Genomic DNA, 21,391 nt, shown 5'->3' with positions numbered 1-21,391 from the left:
TAAAAAAATTAAAAATATGCAACAATGACAACAATAATAACTATGACAATAAAACAACAAGGGCAACAAAAGTGTATAAATAAATTAATTAAAAAATTAAAAATAAATAACAATTTAAATCACAGTTATCTAATAGAGTCTTCGGTGATGATAGCCATGCTTTGTGTCTGCATTGTTAAATATGGTAGCCATCAGATACATCATTATTAAACATTTTAAGTCTGGCTAATGTGACTGGAGAACTATATAGTCTAGATGACATATATGATTTAATTAATTGTTTTTAAAATGTCAAATTTGCTGGTGAGTGTCATATTGAACATTGAAAATTCAAGCAAGCACTATCAATTTTGAATTTTTATTATATTTATTTTTAAATGTTTTCTTATCTTTATTAGGTAGACAAATGGAGAGGACAGGGGAGATAAAGAGGGAGAGAGACAAAGACACCTGCAGTCCTGCTTCATCACTCGCAAAGCTTTCCCCTGCAGGTGGAGACCAGGGGCTTGAACCTGGGTCTCTGCACTGTAACATATGTGCTCAACCTGGTGCACCACCATCCAGCCCCCCAATTTTGATTTTTTTAATGTGTAGCAAAACAAAATAAAACGTTGACAGTTTTCTTCTTCCAGTGTTATTGGCGATACATTTTGAAGATTTGCATCACTTTGCTTTGAAATGTATAATTTTTAGCACTTGTAGCAATATTACATAGTATAAATGTATATAATGAGGGAAACATGTTTAAATTATATGAATATTTCAATACATATGTATTTTAACAAAATCTTGAAAAATATATTTGGAGTATATTTTTTAGATATTACAATTTAGACAGATATCAAAGAAGTCATTTCAAACTAGCTGAGTAAATAAATGCCATATTCTGCAATGATGTTTACTCTCTAAATATCTGTTAGTAAAACAGCTACTGGCTTTCTCCATAGGTATCTGTACTGGATTGACTGCTGTGAGTATCCTCACATTGGACGTGTTGGAATGGATGGAACCAATCAGAGTGTTGTTGTAGAATCCAAGATTTCCAGACCGATGGCACTCACAATAGATTATGTCAACCATCGACTCTATTGGGCTGATGAAAATCACATTGAGTTTAGCAATATGGATGGATCTCATAGACACAAAGGTTAGTCTTGTCCCCAAAAATAATCCAGTATTTTACCAGTATATAAAATATTCATTAATAAAAATATTCATGTATCAAATATATTAAAATTATATTAGTTTACTTCTTTGTGAAAATACCAGTAAAGAGGGATTCTAGAACTATGTGTGTGTGTTTACTTTGTGGACCTGCGGCCTTATGTATGTGTGAGTCCACCACCCCAGGTTGCTTTTTTCATTCAGTAAGAGAGACAGAGAGACAAACACCGAAGTACTGGAGCCGCTTCTTGATGTTGTGTTATCCATGTGCTGATGGGTCTTGAACCTTAATGATGTATAGGAAGAAAAATATCCTGTCTGGTGAGCTAGCCCTTTAGTCCAAGAATTAGATATATTTATTCTAAAATCAGATTGCATATTATTCAGTACTCATGCATGAAAATCATTTTGACAATCTGTATTTTCTCTGATGTGTTTTCTAATTAGCTCTAATAATAAACATGTGACTTTTTTGTTAGGTCAAAAGCACATATGTCTCCATTCAGTTGAAATGGAAGAATATATAATTGTAAACATAAGGCTGTTTTCAAATCTGGTAGTTAGGGACCCATGATAGGCAAGGTCTGCAGGCACATTTTGGGGAGATGTAAAATTTCGTCCCTATGCAACAGTCTTTTAAAACAAAAAATTCTCGTTAAAAATATATTAACAATTAAAAATAGATTCGTAGGATCCAGGAGGTGGTATACCTTGTAAGAGTGTACACATTTCCTTGCTCAGGGACCCAGGTTCAAGTTCTGATCACCACCAGTTGCAGAAGGGGAGCTTTACAAGTGGTGAAGCAATGTTGCAGTTGTCTATGTTTCTCCCCCTTCCCTCTCAATATGTCTTTGTTTCTATCAGTAGTTGGATATGTTAACTAATTAATGAAAACCAAACTTAATGTGATTACTACCTTCCTCTCCCTCTCCCCCCTTCACCCCTCTTTCACATTGTTCTCTCTCTCTGCATCTCTTACTTTATTTTTACTTTACTTTTTTTTTTTTTTTACTTTTCCTTCTTTCTCTCTTTTTCTTTCTCTCTTTTTTCTTCTTCCTTCTGTGTGATTTTGTGAGAGACATGCAATAAGTCCATAGCACCATTCAGCTAGGGCATATATGATACCATGCACCAAACATAGGACTTCATAAATGGGAAAAGTACTGTTGTTTACCACCAAACTGTCTCCCCTAGGTCCTGAAGATTTATTGATTTATTTAGTTTTATTATTGTGAAACAACTTTTGAATTATTGTACTATTCTTTGAATATTTTTAAAATAAAGGAATCAAATTCTATTGATAAACTACTTTATGACTTTTAAAGCTTTAGCAAGATTATAAATCTAAATATAAAATAGATGAATAGAGCTATTGTATTCAAGAGGCATTAGAGCATTAGAGATGACGGGGAAGTCTTATGGAAGAATAGTTTAATATGAGGGAGTTAAGATTGGCCAAGGAGAACATAAAATGAACGATGGATTACAGAGGAAGATGACATGGATATAAAACAAAACCATTAATGATTCATTGAGATGACATACCATTAATGATTCAAATAAACATTCAAGATATTTCAGATGTAGTATTTTAATGGATTAACATTCCCCTCAAATGTGGTAGGTAGACTAATAAGTTTTTATTGATCTTTAGTGACCCAATATCACTTATGTTGTTGTTTTCATCTTCAAATGTCTCATGAAAGTCAAGTTTGGTAGAACGATCTTAAATAAAGCTCCCCTCCTTTAGTTAATGTTAGAGCAAATTCCATGTGAAAAGCAGAGCAGTGATAGTATAAAGGTTATTAATAATTTAACCCTCAGGTGAGAACCCACAGAGGTATGAACCCCTCTAAAAGGTGGGACCAGTGGCTAAGAGACAAATGGGTAAAAAAAAAAAAATCACAGAAGTCACACCACTTTGTGATAGTGCTTAAGTTGATCTCATTTTTATAGTTTAACTTAAAATGCTGACAAGAAATTTTCAGAGGCACTTTTTTTTTTTTAAAGGGAAACAACACTGAGGTGTGACAACTGTGATCGGATGTCTTACTTATTTAGGTGTTGGCATTCTAATTACAGAGATAAAGAAACTCATCAGAATGCAATCTGAGTGAGGAATTATTTAAAGATCACTTTAGGATTTCAATTACAGCAAAAGTAATGTTGACAGATCAAAATCACACTTAGCATTCAGCAGTTACATCTCCTCTGAAGAATCAATAATGATATGTTCTGCAACATTCTTAGATGATATAATTGAAAGTTTTATGGTAGCAATCAGTGTTTCCCCAGTGTAACGATGAGACATCCATTTTTACCATATACATACATGCTAAATTCCTGTAAGTGTATTAGTCTGTGCTAGATGTTCCCTATTTGATAACATTGAGACAATTTTAATTACATAGATAAATATTTAAAAATGTGTTACAGTATCATATGCACATTTACATGAGATACTTTAATTTGCATAACAAAATGCAGCTACAGTGCCTATTAGAAACTGTTAATTCAGAAAAAAAGAAGTTATTATTAAAAATGCATTAACAATTTGAGCCCAGTGTTGAGATTTAATCACTTTACTAATTGAAAACCTGAAGTGCTTAGACTGAAGGAAAGTATACTCACAACTGGTCTATACATTCAAAAGGTCAGTACATTTCCATCTATTTTCCCCTCTCAGATTGGTTAAATAGTGATTTATAAGAGTATATGTTAATAGGATTATATATTATCACCATTCCTGCCATTCCAGGGTCTGTGTCCCTACCACCACCACCCCCTATAGTGGAGCTAAAAATCTACCACTCCCTGAGTTTTGGTTTGTTTTTTTTTTTATCTTTATGGGAGGAAGTTAATGGTTTACAGTCAGAAGTAAAATATAGTAGTTTGTACATGTGTAACATTTCTCAGTTTTCCACATAACAAACAACTCAACCCCCTCTAGGTCCTCTGCCATCAGGTTTTAGGACCTGCACCCTCCCTCCCAGCTCCAGAGTCTTTTACTTTGGTGCAATACAGCAAACCCAGTCCAAGTTCTGCTTTCTGTTTTTCAGCTTCTCTTTTTTATTATTAGTTATTTGATACTGATAGACAAGATTATGGGACAAAAGGGGCACCACCAGCAGCATGCCATATTCGATCCCTTCTACTGGAAGCTTCCCTATCTTCTATGTCTCTGGGAGTGTGGACCAAGATACTCTGTGGGACGCAGAAGGTCGGGGAGGTCTGGCTTCCGTAATTGCTTCTGTGGACATGGATGTTAACAGACCAATTCATACCTCCCAGCCTGTGTCTACCTTTTAATTTTTTAGTGTGTGAAAACAGGTCCTTCCTTGCACATGACAGAGAGAGAGAGAGAGAGAGAGAGAAAAGAAGGGCTAATTCTGAAACTAGGAGATCATGCACCTAGTAGAGTCCACATTTTCCCTTATGCAAAGACTCAGGTTTCAGCCTCTCACCAAGTGAGAACTCAAGCATTTACATGGAGAAACTCAAGCTCACACATAGCACAAGCATCACCAGTAATGCTGTGGTGTCTTTTCTCTCTCTTCCTTTCCCTCCTCTCAGTTTCTTTCTTCTCTTCTCTATATTTATCTAAAATTAAAATGAAAACAAACAACTCTGCCTGGGAACAGTGGAAATGTGCAGACTCTGTGCCTTGGCACACATAGGCGAAAATAGAAAAAGGAAGCTGTTGATCCATCTCCTGCTCATTATTTCAAAGCCATGCCATTTATATAGGTGGCTAGTGCTTTGTAAGAGAATACAAAATTAAATGTTTATAAATGAAGTATCTTTCACTTCTGGTGCTGTTGATGATTTTAGAGAGAGGGATAGATAGCATGGAGAACAGTACTATGTTAATTAAAAAGTGAAATATTTGGCTAAAAGATGTTCAGGGTTGATTTTAATAGCATTTTCACATTAGAATTTTAAAATGTGTTGGGTCTCAAGATGGAAGGAAAGTATTACCTTCAGAAATATTTTCACTAGAAAGCTTTTTCAGAAAGACTAATGAAAATTTCATTAAGTGTCTTCTCAGGTATCTGCCAATAACAGAAAACAAGCCAATAAATATCTGGTAGTTACTAATGAGTTACTCATTGAGGCAGTTTTAGTTTTACAAAATCCACAGTCAGTGATGAAAGAGCTATTCATTTTCTATGTTTGTAAAGAAAGAGTAGTAGGATTTTTCTAATTTAACTGACCCCACTAGATATTACTGTATTTTCTGTGTGGTATTTTTTTTTTTTTTCCCTCCAGGGTTATTGCTGGGCTCGGTGCCTGCACCATGAATCCACCGCTCCTGGAGGCCATTTTTCCCCTTTTTTGTTGCCCTAGTTGTTGCAGCCTCGTTGCGGTTATTATTGCCATTGTTGACGTTGCTTTGTTGTTGGATAGGACAGAGAGAAATGGAGAGAGGAGGGGAAGACAGAGAGAGAGGGGAGAGAAAGATAGACACCTGCAGACCTGCTTCACCGCCCGTGAAGCGACTCCCCTGCAGGTGGGGAGCCGGGGGCTTGAACCGGGATCCTTACGCCGGTCCCTGCGCTTTGCGCCACGTGCGCTTAACCCAATGCGCCACCGCCCGACTCCCCTGTGTGGTATTTTTAAGGGCAAAAATTATATATATTATGGTAAATCCCAGTACTTTGGTTACTGATGTGTCTTTTCCCTAACCAGACAGTACTGTTCTTACTTATTCTTTCATTAGAACTGAAGCATAAGCTCATCCATAGATTTACCAGTCATTTGCGACTATGAAAAATATAGTAGAAATTTCAGAATTTGGCTCCTTTACATGTGCTAAATTTTAAAAATAGCAAAAATTCAAATAATACTTTGCAGTTTAGAAAGTTTTGTCCCAAAGCGGCTTATTTAAATAATATAGTAATTCTATAAATAAATTATTCTTATTTGCCAAGTTCAAGAACTTCTAATAGTTTTGAATTCTGTGCTCTAAGTATAAGATTACCTCCAAACTGAATGGGATTTGCTTGTGAATTTCCAGTTCATTCATCTTTCTCTGCTATTTACATTTAAATATTATTCCATTAGTTTTTACTACTCATGTGCTGTATAGTAAGATGATAACAATATTGATTTAAGTAATAATATACTAAATACTATGCATAGTACTCTGGTTAAATTGGTTTATTTTTAATCAATATAATTGGCTGATTTTTAAATTTCTTCTTTTAAAATTTGTTCATTTATCTCTTCAACAGCCACTCTCTCTATCACAATTTATGCTTGACTATGGAGTTACAGAGTGACTAAAGTACTTAGATATATTAATGGGAAAATATAATGTACAGGTAAATTAGGGTAACTTTAGAAATATATAAAAATTATTATGAACATTCAGAGTAGGAATGCTTTTGCTGAAGTGGGGGCATTTTTGAGAAGATCTAGTATATATTTTAATATGAGTAAATTTAGACTAGACTGTGCACAGAGAAAGAATAACATGTCTAGTGACATAATAGAATCTTGAAATGACATTGAGTTTACGTAACTCATCTATAATTGGGAATCTCAAGAATGGAAGATACTGGTACTTGATAAATAAGGACAAATTGGAACCAGACGGTGACAGAATATATAGACTGTGTAATGTGAATTTTTTCACTTGGGTCATAGGGAACCATTGATGGGTTTTAGATGATATAATGTTATAATTAGATTTGACAACAGTATGGGGAATTAAGGAACCTGTGAGGGCAACCAATTTAAAGGCTGCTAAAATATTTTAGGAGAAAAATGTTTGAAATAATTAGAGCTGTGAATATAGAGATAAGTTGTGGCATGCAGGAGTTATTAAGAAAAATGAATGGAACAGATTTGTAAGCTTTATGTAGAAATATTGGTAGGTGAGTTACAAATATTAAACAAATTATAGTATTTTCATTTAGTTGAAAGAGCACATAGTTTTGATGACCAGAGCATCATGTATATTTTAATCATATTTAAAATATTATATAATTTAAGAGTTGGAGATTCTTCTTGAAAAGAATTGCTTGAATGAGAAATACATTTATTTTAACAATAGAGGAAGTTTAAAAGGAATTCTAAAAATGTTACTAAATACCCCCATTAAATCTTTTGACAAAAAGTCTTGTAGAAAGCCTCATTATTTTCTTAAAAGGAAGATTAAAAATGAATGAATCTCTTCATTCTTCTAGAGAGATAAAATAAACCCATGTGAGAGACTTGAAAATTTTTTTTGTCTTTATTGAGGGGAGGTTAATGGTTTACAGTCAATAGTGTAATATAATAGTAGTGATTTACAAAATTACGAGATAGTGGGTATAATTCTGTGCATTCCCAACATGAGAGTCCCCTCTCCCTCCATTAGAAACTGTAGTAGTCGGGGGAGTCGGGCTGTAGCGCAGCGGGTTAAGCGCAGGTGGTGCAAAGCACAAGGACCAGCATAAGGATCCCGGTTCAAACCCCGGCTCCCCACCTGCAGGGGAGTCGCTTCACAGGCGGTGAAGCAGGTCTGCAGGTGTCTATCTTTCTCTCCCCCTCTCTGTCTTCCCCTCCTCTCCCCATTTCTCTCTGTCCTATCCAACAATGACAACAACAATAATAACTACAACAATAAAACAACAAGGGCAACAAAAGGGAATAAATAAATAAAATAAACATTAAAAAAAAGAAACTGTAGTAGTTCTCCACAGTCATTTCTGTAACTATATATTTGTATTTATGTATATACCTGCTCAATTTTTTCTATGCTCTTGCCTTCTCCTCTTGCTTTCTAAGTCACACCTGCACCCATTACTATGTCCAAATAGCCTTCCTTTTTTCCTCTTCTCTCTCCCTGTCCTGATGGAATTGGAATTCAGAACCCTCAGGTCATTTTTCCCCCCACAACATTTCTCCTTCTCTAGATTTATGGGCCAAAATTCTTTATGGGATGTGAAAGGTGGGAATTTTTTTTGCCATTGCTCTTCTACTGATCATGGACATTGAATGCAGGTCAGTTCATCCCCCAGCCTGTTTCTATCTTTCCCTAGTGGGGTAGGGCTCTGGAGAGGTGAGATTCTGGGACACATCGGTGAGGTCGTCTACCCAGGGAAGTCAGGATGGGATTATAGTAGCGTCTGCAACTTGGTGGCTGAAATGTGATAAGATATAAAGCAGGACAAAATTATTAATAAACAGGAACCAAAAAGTAGGAACAGAGCAGATGAGAACAGGTGCTTTAGGGCCCACTTTAGGTATGTTTCTGTGGGCCTATGAATTTAGTAAATTTTTAAATATATTCTTATAGATTTTTTTATTTATAAAAAGGAAACATTGACAGAACCATAGGATAAGATGAGTACAACTCCACACAATTCCCTCCACCAGAATTCCGTATCCCATCCTCTCCCCTGATAGCTTTCCTATTCTTTAACTCTTTGGGAGTATGAACCTAAGGTCATTGTGGGATGCAGAATGTGGAAGGTCTGGCTTCTATAATTGCTGCCCACTGAACATGGGCATTGACAGGTCGATCCATACTCCCAGCCTGTCTCTCTCTTTCCCTAGTGGGGCAGGGATATGGGGAAGCGAAGCTCTAGGACACAATAGTGGAGGTTGTCAGTCCAGGAAAGTCTAGTTGTCATCATGATAGCATCTGGAACCTGGTGGCTGAAAAGAGAGTTAGCATACAAAGCCAAACAAATTGTTGAGCAATCATGAACCTAAAGGCTGGAATAGTACAGATGAAGAGTTGGGGGGTACTCCATTTTGTAGATAGCTAGTAGGCGTATTTTAATTATATTCTAAAAGGCCTGTGGCTATACTAGTTTTTTGTTTTTTTTCCCTGAGCCTGAAATATCTGATATGCAGGGGGATCCAAGTTATTGTCTGGGGAGATGATGTTGTGGCTGGAAAAAGAACAGAAAGCTGGATCAGGGAAGAGAGTAGCTCCCTAATATGGGAAAGGGGAATATATATATATATTCCCCTTTAATAATATATATATATTATTGATTGTAAACCCCATTGATTTGATTTGTTCAGCAAAGGGGCCTATGTGTCCTCTGCATCCCTGTAGATCTGAGCTCACATTCTGTGGTCATGAGTAGCAACATTCCAAGCTGCCCAATATCAATCCATCTTCCTCAGGTAGATCCATCCTTCAGAGGATAAAACATTCTCTACCGTTGTTGATCCAAGTTGAGGCAAGGTCTTATGGGGGGGCCCACAAAGGGGCCTATTTTGTTGTTCCTGATTGAGATGACTGGTAACACTGGAGAGAGGAATTTATTTGAGGTCTCGGCCCATCATGTTTATTTAGGAATCTTAGGACTCCCTGAATAGGGCCCCAGCTGATGAGGTGCCCTGATAGTGACTCAAGAGTCATCATTAACGTATGCCAGTCTCTTGTTCTTATTCAACTTTTGCAGTCCTTGCTTTGATAAGGTTAGCTTTAGAGTGAGTGAGAGTACTGTAATTGGAAGTAGGTGAGGAGGGTATCTAAGTCTAAGTAGACACTATTTCATTAGGAACTTTATACTGACTCACTGCAGAACCCATAAACATGGAAAATTTTCCACTTCTTTTTGCCTTTTTCTATTTCCTTGAATAGTGACTCATAATTTTCAGTATACTGGCCTTTAACTTCTTTTGCTAGGTTTATTCCTAGATGTTTTATTGTTTTAAGCTTCACTTAACAATGCTTATTGATTTGATAGTGCTTTACAAAAGTACTGTTATAGGAGTATAGTTCTAAACCTTACCCTACAAAAAAGTTATCTCATAACTACCATTGTTCTCACAAAGTTCTAAACCTTCACTTTTTACCTTTTGTTCACTGATTTTTTTTCTGATTTTATTTTCTTACCTAACTTTTCTTGTATCTCCTGAACTAAACTCTCTGTAATACTTCATCGTATCACTGATAAGCCTTTCTGCTTTTTTTTTTACTGTATGATTTTTCAATAGCAATTTTGAACTCTATATGACATCCATGTCTCTGAGGTTAGATTCTTTAATTTTGTCTACTTATGTCATATTTCCTTGGTGTATAAAGGTGTGTGTGTTCACTCCTTTTGATACTGTAAGTGTTCTTTTTTTAACCATAAGTTAAATGCACATATTTATATATACATAGTCTCCCAATGTAAATATTGTATTAGGAGAGACACATAATTAGTATTGAAACATTTGATCACTGTCAGTATTTGAGAAACATCCTCTTATAGTAGTATAATAGGCCAATAGCTTGAATTGTATATGTACTTTGACATATAATAAATAGAATAACTTTATTATTTAATTGAATTCAAGGTCTCATTGATGGAAAAATTTTGAGAGAGCATGATATTTTTATTGGAACAATATATATTTTGAGCATTCTGTCATGTATTTGGAAATACTAGTTTTCCTCCGTGTTACTGCCATCTTTTAATTTGAACAGTAAATAAATATATTTTTCTGAAATTTTATTTGAAGTACTGCTACAACTAATCAGGTTTGTATTAAAAAGTAGACAAGAAAAGTAGTCATAGTGGGAAGTGTTTTTAATTGGACATATATTCTGATTGTAGATGGTTCTGAGAAATAAGTATAGGTAACTTCTTTTCTTGAAAGTTTGTTGGACCTCTTCACTTTTATTAAATACTTGCATTAGTATGTATTCCATTTACTAATCGATTCTAATGAGGATTTTTTTTTAAAGATAAGGGGTTAAAGTAATAAAATTCAGTATGTGTTTTACAACAAGCCATTCCACAGGCAATAGGAAACTTAGCAACAGTGGCACTGCCAAGCTTCCTCCCCCAGTGTCACTTTATGCAGACTGTGTATTTATTCTGGTAGTCCTGGTTTTACTGTGTGTTCATGCTATTTTAGGATTTATATGGTATTTAGTATGATTCACTAGGCTATTTTGTGAATTTGGGAATGTTGATTTTTTTTCATACAAATTAATGGTAATTATACCTTTATTCTACACCAACTGTGTTCAGGAACATTTTCCCAAGATTACTTTGCTTCTAGGTAGCAGGAAAACCCTTTCTTTAAGAAAACAAAGGTAAGGCTAGAGAAATAGTCCTATTGGCAAATCATGGGACTTGCATGCCTGAGACTCCCAGTTCAGTATTCTTAATTCTTTCTCATGTAAGGTCCTCTCTTTATCCCACATGAAATAAATAAAATATATTGAAAATAAATAAATAAAAGGCTTTGCAAAGGATAACAGGAGAATGTAAAATTACTGGCAAAGAACTGTATCTTTAACGCTAATTAATATAAAAGTATAATTTGTACAGTATGTTTATAGCTGAAAGCTACAGCCTTAAGCAGTCATTCCACCTAAATTAGTATACTGAGGCCATTTCTCTACCCACTCTTCTATTACTCTGAATAAACTAGAAACAGTCATCTACCTACTCATTCCACTATAGTGTATCTTACACCATTTTTAGTTATGCTCAGCCCATCTTGTCCATCATCTGATTTCATTCACCAGATGTTTGCCAGCTTATACATGCTTTTTTGACCTTTGGTTAATCACACCTAGTTTTTTCAAAGTCATTTTATTTTTTCTGCTTCCTTCTGTCATTTCTATCTTTATATTTTGCTCTTTTAATCTGTGTACTTGGTTAATTGTACTACCAGAAAAAATATCAAGGACAACTTTAGTAGTAAGATCTTTCCAAAAGGAAGATTACTGAGCACTGTGATTCCTCTAAAGGCAGACAGTCTTACACAGGCTATTTTGCAGTTTCTTGCCAAGAAGGTAAGTGTTATTGGTAGTTCTTGGGCAGGAAAGTGATAGATGAAAGAGGCCCATATTGGAAATACTAACTTACAACAAAATGTACTAGTCATACAAATTTAATGAAAATATCATATACATATATCCTGTGAGTAGATTAATTTGAAATATAAAATTAGAAAATTATTGAGGAATATACTTGTTGAGCAAGATAAGTATATCAAAAAAACGGTTAGAGTTTTGTAGTAGAGTGTCTCTAGTTCTAAGATACTATTTAAGTCAAATACATATTCTGAATTGTCTGCCATCTTTTAAAATTTTATTTATCATTACTCTCAGGAACCTTATAAGGATAGTATCCAACTTGAGAGAAAAAATTCTATAAAAGGGCATTTCTTTTTTATTTTTGCCTATATTAACTCTGGTAAATGAAATCTATGAAATTAAAAATAAGAGTATAGTGTTTGAGTGGAATATTAGAAATAGTATAGTAAATATTGTTGCTATACAAAATAAAAGTTTTAAGTATAGGAAGCATCTTTAAAAATAGGTTTTAAGTAAGATAAGCGAGAAAGAGAAGGGTGAATATAGGATGAATATGGCAGAAGTTGAGAAATAAAAATAGAAGGGGAAACACAAAGCAGAACATGGGCTGGGTTTGGTGTATTGCACCAAAGTGAAGAACTTTGGTGGTGGTAGTGGTGAGGGGTGAGGGCTTCTGATCCTGGTGCAAGATGACAGAGGAGGACCTAGGTGTAAGTTTAAAGTGTTTTGTAGAAAACTGAGAAATTTTACGCATGTTCCAACAACTGTATTTACTATTGACTGTAAACTATTAATCCCCCAATAAAAATTTAAAAATAGGTTCTAAGTATATAATAATAAGATGTGTAACTGCAGCCCACACATAAATTGTTCTGTTTTTGTGTGTATTTCTATATATCTAAGTGAAAGATATCTTAAATTTTTATTTCATATTTCTCTTTTTTTTAAATATTTATTTTATTTATTTATTCCCTTTTGTTGCCCTTGTTGTTTTATTGTTGTAGTTATTATTGTTGTTGTTGTTGTTGGATAGGACAGAGAGAAATGGAGAGAGGAGGGGAAGACAGATAGGAGGAGAGAAAGATAGACACCTGCAGACCTGCTTCACCGCCTGTGAAGCGACTCCCCTGCAGGTGGGGAGCCGGGGTTCGAACCAGGATCCTTATGCCGGTCCTTGTGCTTTGCGCCACCTGCGCTTAACCCACTGCACTACAGCTCGACTCCCCATATTTCTCTTTTAATTAAGCAAATGGTATCTTATAGTTGACAGTTGGTTATGTCATTGTATGAAAACTAATATTTTTCTCTTATAATAAACAATAATTTTGAGAAAAAAATGAGTATATTTTCCATAATTTTTAAGTTAATAAGAATTTATTAAATATTACCATTCTATTTCATGTTTCTATTTTGTCAGTTCTAACTGACAAGTTTTATTGCAAGATATCTTTGTTGTTATTCTGTTTGTATATATCCAGACACACATACTGCAAACATATCTGTAAGTTGGAGTAAGTAAATATATAGACAACATAAAACAAATAAGCTTGTTTTCATTCTGAATCATAAAAGTTGCTTATACCAAATATCTATGATGTGTTGACATAGATCATCTCATCTTTTTCTCACTGTGGCTTGAACTCTTCCTGGTTTTGTGTAAAAACAAAAAAAAGGATACTTATTCAGCAGCTAACATATGTCTTTTTTTAATACAAGCCTAAAGTTTTGATAAGTGTTACAGAGAGATTTAAGTCTTCTAGAGAAAATGATGCCTCCTGCCCAGATTTGAGCTAAACTTTAAAAATCATTTTGTTTGTTTTGATTGATTTCCATTGAGTTTGGTTGTCATATTAAGGAAACAGCTCCTTTTGGAGAAAACTGATTTGGGATTGATGGAATGTTAGCGATGGTGACTTTGTATTGGGTTGTCAAAAAAAGATGTTTTCCTTTTTTTAGAAAACTTTTTTTTTTTAGTGGTTTCTCAAAATATTTTAATGAGAGAAAAACAGAAAAAAAATACAGAAAGAGGGAGAGAGAGAGAGAGAGAGAGAGAGCCTACGAGCAGAGTACTGCTCTGGCTGATGGTGGTGTTGGGGATTTGATCTGGGACCTCACAGCCTCAGGCAAGAAAGTCATTTGCAGAACCATCAAACGGTGTCCCCAGCCCCCCCCCCCAACTTACTTTTAAAGTATGCATTTTTTAAAAATTATTAAACTCAAAGGAGTCTCAGAAATGTCAATTACCCCATTGAGTTCTAACCTTAACTGTTTATTTAAAACTGCCTGGGTTTAAAAATTATCTTTATTTATTGGATAGAGACAGCCAGAAATCAAGAGAATGGGAGGAGATAGGGAGAGAAACAGAGAGACACGTACTGCACTGCTTCACCACTTGCAAAGCTTCCCCCTGCAGATGGGGACAGGGGGCCTAGAACCTGGGTCCTTGCTCATTGTAACACTCAACCAGGTGCACCACTACCTAGCTCCATGATGCGCTTTTCTTGTGTGTTTTTTTTTTAATTTATGTATTTATTTAAGAAAGGAGACATTAACAAAATCATAGGATGGGGGATACAACTCCACACAATTCCCACCACCCAATCTCCATACCCCGTCCCCTCCCCAATAACTTTCCCATTCTCTATCCCTCTGGGAGCATGGACCCAGGGCCGTTGTGGGTTGCAGAAGGTGGAAGGTTTGGCTTCTGTAATTGCTTCCCTGCTGAACATGGACGTTGACTGCTTGGTCCATACTCCCAGTCTGCCTCTCTCTTTCCCTAGTAGGGTGGGTCTCTGGGGTAGCTGAACTCCAGGACACATTGGGGGGGTCTTCAGTCCAGGGAAGCCTGGCCGGCATCCTGATGGCATCTGGAACCTGGTGGCTGAAAAGAAAGTTAATATACAAAGCCAAACAAATTGTTGAAGAATCATGTACCCAAAGGTTGGAATAGTGGAGAGGAAGTGTTGGGGGGTACTCACTGCAAACTCTAGTGTACTACTGCTTTCAGGTATATATTTGCCTTAGTTTATGGATACCTGTGAACATATGCTCTATCTCCTGGAACCTGGTCTATATCTAGGTTTTGGGACTTTGTTAGGAAGTGAACCACCTGGGATGGAATTAGAGAATGCTATGAAAGGAAAGGTCTCACCCGAGTGATGAAGCTGAAGGGTTGTCATTCCACACGTGAAGTCTCTGGACACAGTCTGAAGTGAAGCATGCTGGGGTGGCACTCGTTGCGTTGATTAGGTTGTGATTAGCGGATGCAATATTATTTGATAATAATTGGGAGAAGCATGCGGGAAAGTGGGCCCTACCCTAGGGTCCCAGGACTGGGGAAAGTTTAGGCTCCGTAGTGGAAATGTGAGGTTCCTGCTGTCTTAGGGTTCGAGAAGACAATGGGTAGTTACTGTTATCATCACATTATTTGGTAATTGGGTTAGCTTTGAAAAGTCCCTTTGTTAGACATACAATCAATTTTTCTCTCTCTCATATTAATTAAATAGTGATTTATATGACTACAATTTAATAGGTATGTACATAAACACCATTCCCATCACCAAAAGATTGTGTCCCATCCCACCCCCCCCACCCCCCGCCGGCCCAGGAAGCCGCATGTCCACCCTCCCGCTCACCACAGGGTTTTTACTTTGATGCCCTACTTTCAATTTAGTCAGATTCTGCCTTTAGTTACTCACATGATGCGCTTTTATATGCAAATACATCATGTGCCATGGCCTTTATGACAATCTAGTAGCTTATATATCTTCCTGGGAAAGCCTTACACAATTTTGAAAAGTTAGGCATGTATAGTTTTGAAACACATAGTCAACATATTTCAACATAATCACATTTACAGAAACTGGCTGAGAAACATTACCAGGGGCATAGTTTTACTTGACAGTGAGGAGGATGAATGCTATCATAGAAGTCTTCATTGAGCAGCCCTTCAGGCCAGATCTGTACAGCCAGGCCTTTAAGATCCTTGTTAATGCATAGAAATTTTTAAGGCTTGGTTTTGGTCTTATCAAAACCAAAAGACTGTAACAGCAGTTGCTTTTAGGTAGGTGTTGTCACATTTTAAAAATTACATGTCCAGGCCAGTGTGTCTTTAAAAAAAACAACAAAACTCCATAACGTTATCTAGAGCTAGGGTATATATACGCCCCTCCCATTGGCAATTTTTTGCATTTTCTTTTCATTTAACTTGGCAGGACAGAGAGAAATTGAGAATAAAAAGTGAAGGAGAGAGAGAAAGAGAGACAACTAGAGCCCTGATTCAGTGCTCCTGAAGCTTTCTCCCATGCAAGTGGGGACCTTGAGCTTGAATGTGGGTCCTTGCACATGGTAACATATGTTCTGAATCCAGTATGCTGCTATCTGTCCCTTCCAGTATGTCTTTTTCTTTTTTCTCCTTCTTTAATTATAGAGTCTATCTCAGTTATGACAAAAATTCAAGTGAACAAAGTTTCACACAATTTTGTTTATTAAACCTTAAATTGGTTTGCTGAGGGAGACTGGATTACAGACAGGGAAAAATGTCATTTATTCACTCACAGTTAATGGTGCTTCAAGTCCAAAAATCACAAAGTTGGTAGGCTTACTTTCTCAGGCCTCTGAGGAGCTAAAAAGAAAAAAAAATCCAATCATCTTATACATTTGTACAAGACAAATAATTAGGCAAACGAATCTGATTGATGAGATTATGTAAGGGCATATTTATTAATGTCAGTGTATACCTCTTGTATACATGGGAGAAACCCAGCAAAGCTGAGGAATTCACCTTAAGACAAAGATTAGATTAGAAAGGACAAGATTAGGAGTCCGGTGGTAGTGCAGCAGGTTAAGTGCATGTTAAGTGGCAGAAAGCCTAAGGACCTGCTTTAGGATCCTGGTTCAACCCCCCCCCCCAGCTCGCCACCTGCAGGGGAGTCCCTTCAAAGGCGGTTAAGTAAGTCTGCAGGTGTCTTTCTCTCTTTCTGTCTTCCTCTCTCCATTTCTCTCTGTTCTAACAATGGCAACATCAATAGCAATGACAATAAAAAAAAGGGCAACAAAAAGGAAAATAAATAAATAAATATCAAAAAAACTAGAGGGAGTCGGGCGGTGGCGCAGTGGGTTAAGCGCACGTGGCGCAAAGCGCAAGGACCAGCGTTAAGGATCCCGGTTCGAGACACCAGCTCCCCACCTGCAGGGGAGTCGCTTCACAGGTGGTGAAGCAGGTCTGCAGGTGTCTGTCTGTCTCTCCCCCTCTCTGTCTTCTCCTCCTCTCTCCATTTCTCTCTGTCCTGTCCAACGACAACATCAATAATAACAACAATAATAACCACAACAACAATGAAAAAGAACAAGGGTAACAAAAGGGGAAATAAATAAATTTTTTTAAAAAACCTAGAAAAAAAGGGGGTAAGATCTCAACTTCTGTTTATGAGTGGGATCATCCCATACTTGTTTCTCTTTATGACTTACTTCACTTAACATAATTTCTTCTAACTCCATCCCAGATGGGTTGGAGAAGGTGGGTTCAATATTCTTAATAACTGAGAACTATTCCATTGTGTATATATACCACAATGTTCTCATAAACAGAAGTTGAGAAAGAACAGAAAGGAAAACTCAAAGTAGAAACTGACTGAGTTTGGGAGTTTGGAGTACTACATCAAAGTAAAAAAAAAAACAAAACTCTGGGTGGAGGGTGAGGATAGAGCTTCACTATAGGAGTGTAGGGATAGGGACACACACCTTTGGTGGTGGAAATGGTGTTAATATATGTTAATCATATCTCCAAATGTATCTCCAAATATTGACTGTTAGAATTTTGAGGACAATTCAGTCTATAATAGGATTCCATTCTACTAGGGAGCCTCAGACATCAAAGTCTTTTTGCATTACCATTAATAGTATCTTTCTGGTCAAGGCGTTATAACTTTCTGAAACACAGTGCTAGTGATTAAGTGGCAAAGAACTCAAACTCTATCAGATATTCCAATTTAGATTTTAGTATTATTGTCAATACCTCCTTCTCCTCCCCCTCCCCCTCCCCCTCCTCCTCCTCCTCCTCCTCCTCCTTCTTCTTCTGTATAAGTACTGCACGCTAACCGATTGCGCCACTGGAGCTCTCTCCTTCTTCTTCTTCTCCTTCCCCCCCCTTCTTTGGTCAAGTTATTTAGTATTATTCCGATCTTAGTTTTTTTTTTTTTTCTTAGACCTTAGTTTTCTTATGTTAAATGAGAAGTGCTAATGACCAATAGAATTTCTGTGAGTGTTGTTAACAAAGGTTCAATTTTGATGATGGGTGCAGTGTGGAACTCTGCCCCTGTAATTTTATAACCTTTCCTTATTAGAGTCATTAAAAAATAAATAAATAGGTGAAAGCTGAATTGAATAAAGTTGGAAAACTCTGGCTTTCTTAATCAATACCTTAAATTTTTTCGAACTAGAAGGGTGCTCTGGGAACAGCTCTAAAAGGGAGGCCTTTATTGTTAAGAGTGTGGAGCACCCCACCAATGTGTCCTGGAGCTCAGCTTCCCTAGAGACACACCCTACTAGGGAAAGAGAGAGGCAGACTGGGAGTATGGACCGACCAGTCAACGCCCATGTTCAGCAGGGAAGCAATTACAGAAGCCAGACCTTCCACCTTCTGCAACCCACAACAGCCCTGCGTCCATGCTCCCAGAGGGATAGAGAATGGGAAAGCTATCAGGGGAGGGGGTGGGATATGGGTGGTGGGAATTGTGTGGAGTTGTACCCCTCCTACCCTATGGTTTTGTTAATTAATCCTTTCTTAAGTAAAAAAAAAATAAAGAGTGTGGAGCAATGTAATGTAAAAGAAAAGATTGTTTCAGGCGAGCTCCTTTCTTTTCCTTTAAGGAAATACACATTATTTATGCAAATTACTTCTTGTGCTGACCAGGAAATTCCAGATTGGTTGGTTCAAAATTAAACTTTTTATTTTATTATAATTTAAAAAAAATATTATTGAATAGAGACAGAGAGATATTGAGAGGGGAGGGGGAAACAGAGATGGAAAGAGGCAGAGAGACAGCTGCAGCCCTGTTTCACCACTCAGGAAGCTCTCCCCCTCCAGGTAGGGACCAGGGGCTTGAGCCTGGGTCCTAGCACACTGTGATGTGAGCACTTAACCAGGGGTACCACCTGGCCCCTTTAAAACTAAACTTTTGAGAGACATTTAAACTACTTTGTTACATGTTAAATCTCATCTTAATGAAGTTAGCTTGCCACAAAACTCAATTTTCATTTGTTGTTTGTCTTTCTTTAGGGATTACCTAATGAATTCCATTAAATAAAGTGGTTATCCCATGTCTGGGGTAGACAGCTTAAAGGTTATACACTTGCTTTCATGGGGGTTGTGTGGTGGTGCAGTAGGTTAAGCGCACACGGCACGAAGCACAAGGACCAACCTGCGCAAGAACCCCGGTTCGAGTCCCCGGCTCCACACTTGCAGGAAGGTCACTTCATAAGCAGTGAAGCAGGTCTGCAGGTGTTTATCTTTCTCTCCCGCTCTCTGTCTTCCCCTCCTCTCTCCATTTCTATCTGTTCTATCTAACAATAACAAGGGCAACAAAAAGAGGAACAATTGACCTCCAGGAGCAGTGGATTCATAGTACAGGCACTGAGCGCCAGCAGTAACCCTGGAGGCAAAAAATAAAAGTGATTATCCTGCTGAAGAGTTTGTCTACCTCAGAACTATTGATAACTAGGTTTGGTAATTATTTTATAATCTGAATGACACCAGCTACACCCACACCTTGCTCACTACCTCCACTTTCACTGAGAAAAACATACTTCTTTTCTTTCATTAAGTATTTAATAATGTCAACATCTGTTGAGTATTTTAAAAACTGCTGCTTTTGAGATGCTAATTGCCCCAAAGCGCTAATTTTTGTGTAGCAGTTAACTGATTGTGGTAAATTGATATTTTTAAAAAGTAATGATTTAACTTCTTGAATGCATATTTAATTATATAGTCAGTGAGACTCACTGGACTGTTAATGTTTTGCCATGTCTGTTTAATCTTAGTAAACTGAATTTAAATGTCTATATGTGAAAATGGGTAAGGGTTATAGAAATAACTTAAGAGTAGTCATTCAGTTAAAATGTGTTTTTTCCCCCATCTTTCTATCCAGTTCCACTTAACACTTTATCAGTGGTTTTCGCATCTCTAGAAATACACAAACAATTCAGTTGTGATACTTAAATCAAAAGTGTGCCCATCTTCTACTTTTCTGGATATTTGCACCCTTCAGATGCATTGCATCTGTTTTGGAATGAATTTATAGTTAGGAGATACATTATCTTCACCTATTGGAAGAATCTTTGTTTTGAAGTGTTTGTTTGTTTGTTTTACTTTATTAAAGAGACACCCATGCAGAAGGAGAGAACTATAGAGAGGGACACAGAGAAAGAGGACACCAGAGCATCACTCTGGCACATGTGATAACAGCATTAGGACTCTGGACCTCCTATTAAGTTCAGAATTCTGCCCCATGCCACTTGCTAGGCCACATGAAGGAATTTTACTTTTATTTCTATTTTTTCTTAGTCATAGTGACTTCTCTAATCAAAGTTGACCAAAATGACTCGAAATAACAAATATGTCTATAATGTAATAAGATCTGTGTTTACATCCTATTACACATGCCCGTCATTTCTTTAAAATTAAGTCTGTAGGGCAGGGGTAGATAGCATAATGGTTATGCAAACAGACTCCCATGGAGCCTCAGGCCCCCAAAGTCCCAGGTTCAGTCCCCTGTACCACCATAAACCAGAGCTGAGTAGTACTCTGGTAAAAAAAAAAATAATAAGTTTGTGAACCTCCTTTGAAAGAGCATTTGTTATTTTGACAACTTTTTCAGTTACTAATGAATGTGAAATATTCCAAACACTAATTCCATCACTAAAATCCAATTAATAAATAAGTACATTACTGGATTTATAGCTGTTTTAAAATTACTGAATATTTTTCCAACTTATGAATATATCAGAATATTTGGGCAAAATGGGAATTTTGGTTTTTGTCCACTTGATTTAATTTTTTAATGTTATTATCTTTACTTATTGTCTAAAAATATTAAAAATGAGAGAAGTGGGTGAGAGAGAGAGTGAGAGAGAGACAGAGAGACACTGCCACCACTGCTTCACCACACATGAAGCTTTCTTCCTGCAGGTGGGAACCTGTCTCCTTGAGCATTGTGACACGTGTGCTCAACCAGATACGCCACCTGGCCCCAATTTAATTTTTTTAAATAAAACTTTACTATGAGAGTGTTGAGCAGTGGTGCACCCAGTTGCATGCACACATTACCATGCTTAAGGACCCAGGCTGAAGCCGCCAGTACTTACTTGCAGGGGGGAAGCTTCATAAGTGTTGAAGCAGTACTGCAGGTACTTACTTCTCTTTCTCCCTGCTTTCCTTACCCTTCCATCTGGACTTTTCTG

General features: G+C 36.8%; 1 protein-coding gene across 1 annotated transcript in view; it reads left to right on the top strand.

Annotated features, from left to right (window-relative positions):
• The window catches only part of LRP1B (LDL receptor related protein 1B), a 1,816,831-nt gene that overhangs the window by 1,575,468 nt on the left and 219,972 nt on the right, over positions 1 to 21,391 (top strand). The window contains exon 60 of the mRNA XM_060178059.1: positions 948 to 1,147. Within this exon, the coding sequence (XP_060034042.1) occupies positions 948 to 1,147 (200 nt within the window). The remainder of the gene's footprint in view (positions 1 to 947; positions 1,148 to 21,391) is intronic.

The sequence above is a fragment of the Erinaceus europaeus genome, chromosome 18, assembly GCF_950295315.1.
Source record: "Erinaceus europaeus chromosome 18, mEriEur2.1, whole genome shotgun sequence".
NCBI lineage: Eukaryota > Metazoa > Chordata > Mammalia > Eulipotyphla > Erinaceidae > Erinaceus > Erinaceus europaeus.
This window is presented reverse-complemented; position numbering and strand designations above follow the sequence as displayed.